Source organism: Microchirus variegatus (assembly GCF_963457635.1).
Source record: "Microchirus variegatus genome assembly, chromosome: 21".
Classification (NCBI taxonomy): Eukaryota; Metazoa; Chordata; class Actinopteri; order Pleuronectiformes; family Soleidae; genus Microchirus; species Microchirus variegatus.
The window spans coordinates 10,511,967-10,522,184 of record NC_139822.1 but is presented as its reverse complement, the minus strand read 5'-3'; the positions used below and the strand labels follow the sequence as shown (position 1 = coordinate 10,522,184).

The following is a 10,218-nucleotide window of genomic DNA, read 5'->3' as shown; positions in this document are numbered from 1 at the left end:
ACCGTTTTAATCCCAGATTCAAATCAGTTTAATCCCAGATTCAAACCGTTTTAATCCCAGATTCAAACCGTTTTAATCCCAGATTCAAATCAGTTTAATCCCAGATTCAAACCAATTTAATCCAAGATTTATACTTGGATTTAGACTTTTCTCACATGACCTCAATAAAAGTAATTTTACTGAAGCATCAGAAGACTTTGTGGCTCAGTGCTATGGAAGGTTGAGGGTTCAATTCCTGCAGCAAAGGCACTTTGAGCCATTGTTGCAGCGTGTGAAAGTGTGTGAGTAGAGGAAATCTCTAAATCCAGACCATAATACCAACTCTTCTTCTTCTGATGTTCTTTATAATAATATAAATAACAAAGTTAAAGGAGCGCCACCTTCAGGCTGCATGTGGAAGTCTCTCTGTCCTCTGTTTCCAGGCTTCTCTGTCGTTTACCGCCTTACTTTCTTCTTCTTGTGTTTTTTTACTCCCCTCTCCTCCTGCTCCTTCCTCCTCCTGCTCCTCCTTCCTCCTCCCTCCTTCCTCTTCCTCTTCCTCCTCCTCCTCCTCCTTCCACCTCCTTCCTCTTCCTCCTCCTCCTTCCACCTCCTTCCTCTTCCTCCTCCTCCTTCCTCCTCCTTCCTCTTCCTCCTCCTCCTTCCTCCTTCCTCCTTCCTCCTCTCACTAGGACAACAAGAGCTCCCCTCTCCTCCCTCCTGACCTGTTAAAAACTCTAGCAGATTTTGAGGAGGAGGAGGAGCTGGTCTTTTCTAAGCCTCCTGATTTCTTCCAGGCCTTGGCTGCTCCTCTAAATTCTGCTTCTGGACCAAATATATTTGTATGTAGCCCCTCCTTCCACATACAAGCCACGCCCCCACACCACGCCTGCAGTCACACTCTTTTTTTTGTTATGATGCTTTTACTGTGAAAGGACTGTCCGTCCACATCCTGTCTGTCTTGTCTCTGCAGCTGTCCAACCACACCAGGATGGACAGTGGTCCTGAGGTCGGAGGTCAAACGTCTTCCCTCTTACCCATGTCTGGGTTCCCCATGCAGGTGAGAGGGAAGTGGGCGGTGACCAGTGTGGAGGCGTGTCAGTGACGGTGTTTGTCCACCAGAGGGCAGACGCATGAATAATCTGTGTGTGTGTGTGTGTGTGTGTGTGTGTAGGAGTACAACCAGAACAGCATCTTCAGTCAGGCCTACGGTAAGAACCTGCCGCCCAGCGCCAAGCCCGACGTTCCCATGATGCACCAGGAGCATTCGCTCTACTCTCTGTTTGAAGGGACTCCGTGGTCGCCCTCTCTGCCCGCCAGCTCAGGTGTGTGTGTGTGTGTGTGTGTGCGCAGGAGTGTGTGTGTGTGTGTGTGTGTGTGTGTGTGTGTCACCTGTCGTCACATGACACCAGCTCTCGTCTGTCATTGGCAGATCACTCCACCCCGGCGAGCCAATCCCCTCACTCGTCCAACCCCAGCAGCCTGCCGTCGTCCCCGCCCACACACAACCACGGAGCCACGCCCTTCTCTAACTTTGGACCTATCGGCACGCCCGACAGCCGCGACCGCAGGGTGATGGACCGCTGGAAGGCCGACAAGACCGGTGAGATGAGGGGAGGGGCCGGGGGCGGGGCCATAGAGTTCAGACATGAAAACATACAAGGGTCGATTATCAGGATCATCGAGTACTGGTCATTTATTTTGACATACCACAAGGGGGAGCTGCATCTGGGATTAAACTGGTTTGCATCTGGGATTAAACTGGTAACATAAACCAGTTTAATCCCAGATGCAAACCAGTTTAATCCCAGATTCAAACCGGTTTAATCCTTGATTCAAACCAGTTCAATCCCAGATTCAAACAAATTTAATTCCAGATTCAAACCAGTTTAATCCCAGATTCAAACCAGTTTAATTCTTCATTCAAACCGGTTTAATCCCAGACTCAAACTGGTTTAATCCCAGATTCAAACCAGTTTAATTCTTCATTCAAACCGGTGTAATCCCAGATTCAAACCAGTTTAATCCCAGACTCAAACAGGTGTAATCCCAGATTCAAACCGGTTTAATCCCAGACTCAAACAGGTGTAATCCCAGATTCAAACCGGTTTAATCCCAGATTTAAAATGGTTTAATCCCAGATTCAAACCAGTTTAATTCCAGACTCAAACAGGTGTAATCCCAGATTCAAACCGGGTTAATCCCGGATTTAAAATGGTTTAATCCCAGATTCAAACCAGTTTAATTCCAGATTCAAACCGGTTTAATACCGGATTTAAGATGGTTTCTGATGCGACGCAGTAACGAGTGAAACGCTGTCACTGAGCCCCGTGTTTTTACATTTAGAACAAATTTTTATTTGTGTAATCTGTATAATCTGTACATCGACATACATAATCTCGGGTCTCTGAGAGCAGTGAAACTCAAAAGTCATACAATGAGCAAACACTAGGGGGCAGTCTCTGACAGCATGTGTGTGTGTGTGTGTTCCAGGTGCGGTCAGTGGCTTTGGTCTGGATTATCTTCCGTCCTCAGCCTCCTCTGTTGCGTCCGACACCAGCTGGCACCAGAGTGGACCAGGCGGCAGCTCCTGGACCAATCAGGAGTCTCCGATGGAGGAGTCGTCGTCCACCGTGCTGCTCGACAGCCTCAAGGTGAGGTTAAAGTTCACGCCGCGCTCGTACGTGTCACCTGTGCTGTGGCTCCGCCCCCTCCTCACGTCCACCGCTCTTCTTCTTGTCCTCCAGTCCATCTGGTCCAGTTCCATGATGCAGCCCGGCCCGTCGGCGCTGGAGCAGCTCCTCCTGCAGCAGAAGCAGAAGCAGCAGCGAGGCCACGGCGCCATGAACCCGCCTCACTGAACCCGGGTCGGCCCGAGGCGTGGAAACGACCACCAGGAGAAACCACAGGAAGTTTGACCTGCTCCACAGGAAACGCTAAATTGACGACGGGCGAGAAACGGTGGAGGCGTCGGAGGCGACGAGGCTGAAACACCAAACCCCGCCCCCTCGGCTGTGGAGGGGCGGTGACACGCCCCCTCCTGGACCGGAGAGGTGCGGGATCTCTTCAACCCGTGGCGTTAGGCCACTGCCGGGTTTTCTTCAAAGCCCTGCAAATCTGAACATTGAGGAACACGCCCCCTGCTCAGCGCGGCCCCGCCCCTTGTTTTGGACAGACACCACATCTGCAGTGACCTCTGACCTCTGACCTCCTGGACGTCCACGCGGCCTGACTGACGAGCGCCGGTTTTTAGCGTCTCCACGGCCGCGCTGTGACAGAGCGAGGACAGCGTGGAGGTCATGTGACGCGGGGGGGTGGGGGGGGGTCAAATTAACAGACTTCATATTCTTTACTGAGGAGGGGGAGGAGGCTGAATGAAGGACAGTTCTATAAATATATAAATAAACCTTTAGTTGGACTTTGACGTGCGTGGGCGGAGGGGGCGGAGCCATGAGGCTCGAGTCACCGGCAGGCGGCGGAAGGTTGACTCCAAAAAAAAAAGAAGGGAGGAGCTAAGAACGGACGAGTCTGTCAGTCGTAGCGACGTTAGCGTCAGCGTGACGAGACGAAGAAGTGTTTGTGATTTTGTTCGTAGCATTTTAGCTTTTAGCCGAGAGAGAGCGAGCTAATGTTAACCTTTGACCTGTAGACGATCGATCGATACAGCTGATTATTATTGATCTGCTTCAACGAGCTCCGCCCCCCCCCCCGATCTCCTGCGCTGACATGACGACATTCCTGTGCAGGAAGTGGGCGGAGCCAGTCATGGTCGGAGCGTTTTGATTTCCTGTGTTTGATAAACACCGTCTGTTTTCTGTGATCGTGTTTTCATGTTTCAATCTATTAGAAAATAAAGAGAAGCCACAGATGAACGTGTGAATGTGAGGAAGGTCCTGGTCCTGGTCCTGGTCCTGGTCCTGGTCCTGGTCCTGGTCCTGGTCTTGGTCCTGGTCCTGGTCCTGGTCCTGGTCCTGGTCCTGGTCCTGGTCCTGGTCCTGAGCTGAATGACTTCTTCTGTTGCCTGTTTTTTTTCCAGTAAGACGTTAAAGGACACGCCCCTGTAGATTGAACCTTTAAATAAAGGATGATTCTGTTCCCCTGACAACGGCGTCCATCTTGATTTTCTCCGTCTGCTTCATTAGATCATGTGACCTTTATTCTGTGATGTCGTGTCCCATCAGATAAGCCCCGCCCCCTCCCTGTGGTTTGAGGGTGAAAACCTTAGACCACGTCCAGGTGCACTTTGTCTCCTCAAAGACCAACAATGCAACAGTTTTTGTACGAGTGTTTGTCGCCGTGTCTCCACAGACGCACAAGAGACCTGACATCGCTACTAGAACCAGGACCACGTCCTCTCGGGGTCCACAGAAGACCACGTCCTCTCAGGGGTCCACAGAAGACCACGTCCTCTCGGGGTCCACAGAAGACCACGTCCTCTCGGGGTCCACAGAAGACCACGTCCTCTCAGGGACCACAGAAGACCACGTCCTCTCAGGGACCACAGAAGTCCACGTCCTCTCAGGGTCCACAGAAGACCACGTCCTCTCAGGGACCACAGAAGACCACGTCCCCTCAGGGTCCACAGAAGACCACGTCCTCTCAGGGACACTGGGTGAATGTGTGACAGTTGCCTGTGGTTTCCTGGCTCATGTTTTTGAACGACTGTTTCTCACTGTGTTACGTACGGTTTCCACAGTGATCTGAGATCTGAGCAGAGCTGAACAACAACCTGAGGACACTGAGGACACTCTGAGGACGCTGTGGACACTCTGAGGACGCTGTGGACACACTGTGGACACTCTGAGGACGCTGTGGACACTCTGAGGACGCTGTGGACACACTGTGGACACTCTGAGGACACACTGTGGACACACTGTGGACACTCTGAGGACGCTGTGGACACTCTGAGGACGCTGTGGACACACTGTGGACACTCTGAGGACACTGTGGACACTGAGGACGCTGTGGACACTCTGAGGACGCTGTGGACACACTGTGGACACTCTGAGGACACACTGTGGACACTCTGAGGACACTGTGGACACTCTGAGGACACTGAGGACACTCTGAGGACACTGTGGACACTCTGTGGACACTGAGGACACTGTGGACACTCTGAGGACGCTGTGGACACACTGTGGACACACTGAGGACACTGTGGACACTCTGAGGACGCTGTGGACACACTGTGGACCCACTGTGGACACTCTGAGGACACTGTGGACACACTGAGGACACTCTGGGGACACTGAAGACCATGTCCCCTCGGGGACCACTGAAGACCACGTCCTCTCAGGGACCACAGAAGACCACGTCCCCTCTGGGACCACTGAAGACCACGTCCTCTCGGGGTCCACTGAAGACCACGTCCTCTCGGAGTCCACTGAAGACCACGTCCTCTCGGGGTCTACTGAAGACCACGTCCTCTCAGGGTCCACAGAAGACCACGTCCTCTCGGGGTCCACAGAAGACCACGTCCTCTCAGGGACCACAGAAGACCACGTCCCCTCAGAGACCACAGAAGACCACGTCCTCTCAGGGTCCACAGAAGACCACGTCCTCTCAGGGACCACAGAGACACAGGGTGAATGTGTGACAGTTGCCTGTGGTTTCCTGGCTCATGTTTTTGAACGACTGTTTCTCACTGTGTTACGTACGGTTTCCACAGTGATCTGAGATCTGAGCAGAGCTGAACAACAACCTGAGGACACTGAGGACACTCTGAGGACGCTGTGGACACACTGTGGACACTCTGAGGACGCTGTGGACACTCTGAGGACACTCTGAGGACACTGTGGACACTCTGAGGACGCTGTGGACACACTGTGGACACTCTGAGGACGCTGTGGACACTCTGAGGACACTCTGAGGACGCTGTGGACACTCTGAGGACGCTGTGGACACACTGTGGACACTCTGAGGACACACTGTGGACACTCTGAGGACGCTGTGGACACTCTGAGGACGCTGTGGACACACTGTGGACACTCTGAGGACACTCTGAGGACACTGTGGACACTCTGAGGACACACTGTGGACACACTGTGGACACTCTGAGGACACACTGTGGACACTGAGGACACTCTAAGGACACTGTGGACACTCTGAGGACACTGTGGACACTCTGAGGACACTGTGGACACTCTGAGGACGCTGTGGACACACTGTGGACCCTCTGTGGACCATCTGTGGACACACTGTGGACACTCTGAGGACACTCTGAGGACACTGTGGACACTCTGGGGACACTGTAGACACTCTGAGAACACTCTGGGGACACTGTGGACACTCTGTGGACACTCTGAGGACACTGTGGACACTCTGAGGACACTCTGAGGACGCTGTGGACACTCTGAGGACGCTGTGGACACTCTGAGGACACACTGTGGACACTCTGAGGACGCTGTGGACACTCTGAGGACGCTGTGGACACACTGTGGACACTCTGAGGACACTCTGAGGACACTGAGGACACTGTGGACACTCTGAGGACACACTGTGGACACTCTGAGGACACTCTGAGGACACTGTGGACACTCTGAGGACGCTGTGGACACACTGTGGACACTGAGGAAACACTGTGGACACTCTGAGGACACTGTGGATACTCTGAGGACGCTGTGGACACACTGTGGACCCTCTGTGGACACACTGTGGACCCTCTGTGGACACACTGTGGACCCTCTGTGGACCCTCTGTGGACACACTGTGGACACTCTGAGGACACTCTGAGGACACTGTGGACACTCTGAGGACACTGTGGACACTCTGTGGACACTCTGTGGACACTCTGTGGACACTGTGGACACTCTGTGGACACTCTGAGGACACTGTGGACACTCTGTGGACACTCTGAGGACACTGTGGACACTCTGTGGACACTGTGTGTGTGTGTGTGTGTGTGTGAGGTTTTTGTACGACTGTTTCTCACTGTGATTATTTCGTTTTTGGAAACGGGATCAAACTGACGGTCACTCCTGCAGGTCAGTACACACACACACACACACACACACACACACACACACACACACACACACACACACACACACACACACACACACACAAAAAACAAATGTTTAAAAATGTAAAAGCAAAACGACACTAAAACGAAAAATTTAGCGTCTGTAAATCCTGGAAACTAAAGTTTTATTTATTTATTTATTTATCGATTTATTTATGTATTTATTTATTTATTGACAAAAAATAATTATTTAATTCTAATATATATATATATATATATGCAAATGGTTCAGTTCATTTTACAGAGAAAATTTGAGTTGAAACAAAGAAAATATTTTTTCTATAAATAATAAAAATTGTTTAAAAAAATCTAATCTTTGATCAGTTTTTGTTCACGTTAAATAAAATAAAAGTATTTTGTTGTTTCTTAACAATCGCATCATATTCAGATGATCAGATATCTGTCCATTTTTTAATCAAAAATTATTAATTGATTATTATTGAATCATGATTAATTTTGTATTATAGTATTAATTGTTTGATTTATTATGATTGATTATTAATAATCATTTTTAAATGTTGTTATTTGTGGTGATGCGTTCACTGACCCTCGTTCATCTTGATGTCAGATCGGCCTCCTCTGGACCCGAGTCTGTTCCTCCTCAGTCCGCTGCAGCAGAACCGCACCCACATCACCACCGCGGCGGACAGCGCCCCCTTGGACGTCTGTCTCGCCGCTGCGTTTCGTCCACGGGACGGAGAGATGCTTCTCCACGTGTCCACTGATGTTCTCACTCTGGACACAGGAGGCGCTGTCCTGCACCCGCCAGACAAAAGCTTCTTCTTCACTGGATTCAGCAACGAATCAATTTCCAGCTGTGGACTCCACAACGTGTCCGTCAGCCGTCTGAGCGGTGAGGCGTCTTTCAAACGTGATTCTAATGTGTTTAACATGTTTCAAATTGTTTCAAATGTGTTTATAGCGTTTGAGAAAGTGTTTTAAAGTGTTTCAAATGTGTTTAAAATGTGTTTCAAAGTGTTTAAGAATGTTTTAAATGTTGTTTGACATTTTTTTTCCTTTTCATCAACAGCTGATGATGACGAATATCCTGGTGAGATTTTATTCAACCTGTTCCAGACTGTTTAAAATGTGTTTATAGCGTTTGAGAAAGTGTTTTAAAGTGTTTAAAATGTGTTTAAAATGTGTTTAAAACGTGTTTAAAATGTGTTTCAAAGGGTTTCAAATGGTTTAAATGCGTTTAAAATGTGTTTGAAATGTGTTTATAGTGTTTGAGAAAGTGTTTAAATGTGTTTCAAAGGGTTTAAAATGTGTTTCAAAGTGTTTAAGAATGTTTTAAATGTTGTTTGACATTTTTTTTTTCCTTTTCATCAACAGCTGATGATGACGAATATCCTGGTGAGCTTTTATTCAACCTGTTCCAGACTGTTTAAAATGTGTTTATAGTGTTTGAGAAAGTGTTTTAAAGTGTTTAAAATGTGTCTAAAACAGTTTAAAATGTTTTAAATGCGTTTTAAAGTGTTTATTGTGTGTGTGTTAAAGTGTTTTGAATGTGTTTTAATAGTGTTTTAAAGGGTTTTAAATATGTTTTAAAATGTTTATTATGTGTTTATTATGTGTTTTAAATATGTTTTAAAGTGTTTTAAGACTGTTCCAGGCTGTGCTGACTTCTTCTCTCCGTCTTGAACAGACGACGTCAGACTGAACTCCTTCCTGTTGCTGATGAACGCAGCTCGACTGATGTTGATGAAGACTGTGGTTTTTAACACTGTGTTCACCATCAGAGCTCTGATCACCTGATCACCCTCATTCATTCATTCATTCATTCATTCAATCATTCATTCGTCTTTCAACAAATAAACTTTATCATTATTCTTGTTTTTCATCAATCTTGTCAATGTTGTCACTTTCTCTATAGCATATGATATAATATAATATACTATAATTTAATATAATACAATGTAATTTAGTTTAATATACAATAATTTAATTTAATCTGAATCACATCGAGTGTCAGTTTAAACACAACAGAACAGTTAAAAAGTTGAACGCGCAGTGTGGACGACGTGCTGACGTAGGCGGTAACGTATTGCGTCACCTCCTGTTCTTCCGCCGGTGTTAGCTGTGTGTCTCCGTGTCTCGTGCTCTCTCTGTGATTATTGATCGACTGTGACGATCGATTAACCGAACACGCGCTCGTGTCGTTAACTTGGTTCATGCTGTCACGCGCCACTTTAGCGTAAACTCGTATCTTTCGCGCAGATTCACGTACGGTGGTTTATGCTAGCATAGCTTAGCTGCTAGCTTAGCCGCGGTGTCTTGTCTCGTGTGTTGTCACGTGTTTACTTTCTGCTCCGCCTCCTTTAGCGAGAACGATACTAACGTTTATTATGAAGCTGTGATAATCCAGAGATTAGAGAGAAATGCTGTGATAATCCAGAGATTAGAGAGAAATGCTGTGATAATCCAGAGATTAGAGAGAAATGCTTGTTATAATCCAGAGATTAGAGATTAAAGTCGATCAATAACAAACACAAAGATCTGACGAATACTTTACAGTTAAATATAACCATATCATAATCTGTTTGGATTAATAATCCCATTACTGACGATAATATGGATTTATTCTGTGGAATTGAAATGTAGTGAGTTTGAGATAAAGATTAAGATTTCTTCTTCTGTTAAATGAGGTTCCCCCCCCCTCCACAGCCCCCTGGTGTTCACTCGCTGTGTTTCTCTGTTGTCTGTAATGTCGTCCACAGACCTCAGATTATCTGTGATGATTTAGCGCTATACAGATCACAGATTACAGTTTAGCTAATCCCACAGATTAGAGTTTAGCTAACCTCACAGATTAGAGTTTAGCTAACCTCACAGATTACAGTTTAGCTAACCTCACAGATTATACTTTAGCTAACCTCACAGATCATAGTGTAGCTAATCCCACAGATTATAGGCGCTCCATCATGTGGCTCACAGATTACTGCAGATGTTTGTTACATGTTAATCTTCACTTATTGTTTTATTAACTTGTTTATTTTTCTCTCTTTCTAAAGTAAATAAATCTTCTGATGACATCATCGTGCTCCTAGTGAGTGACGTCACATGACACGCCCCCCCCCCCACAGAAGCCCCGCCCACCTGTGTCGGGGCTAAAAATAGTGCATCACTTCCTGTCTGACACAGACGCTGAAAACGTCCTGAGGAGACGACAAAACGCTGTGGACGAGATCACAACAAACCACAGCACCGCCTACTGG

The 10,218-nt window shown here is 47.6% G+C and overlaps 1 protein-coding gene across 3 annotated transcripts in view; it reads left to right on the top strand.

Annotated features, from left to right (window-relative positions):
• The window catches only part of smg7 (SMG7 nonsense mediated mRNA decay factor), a 14,054-nt gene extending 9,985 nt beyond the window's left edge, over positions 1-4,069 (top strand). For 2 of the 3 annotated variants that reach the window (XM_083908153.1, XM_083908154.1), the window contains exons 18-23: positions 672-821; positions 953-1,039; positions 1,154-1,304; positions 1,412-1,582; positions 2,473-2,633; positions 2,727-4,069. In XM_083908153.1, coding sequence (XP_083764279.1) covers positions 672-821; positions 953-1,039; positions 1,154-1,304; positions 1,412-1,582; positions 2,473-2,633; positions 2,727-2,840 — 834 coding nt within the window. In that variant the 3' untranslated portion in view covers positions 2,841-4,069. The remainder of the gene's footprint in view (positions 1-671; positions 822-952; positions 1,040-1,153; positions 1,305-1,411; positions 1,583-2,472; positions 2,634-2,726) is intronic. The other variant, XM_083908155.1, reaches the window with a different exon arrangement.
• The last annotated feature ends 6,149 nt before the right edge of the window (positions 4,070-10,218 follow it).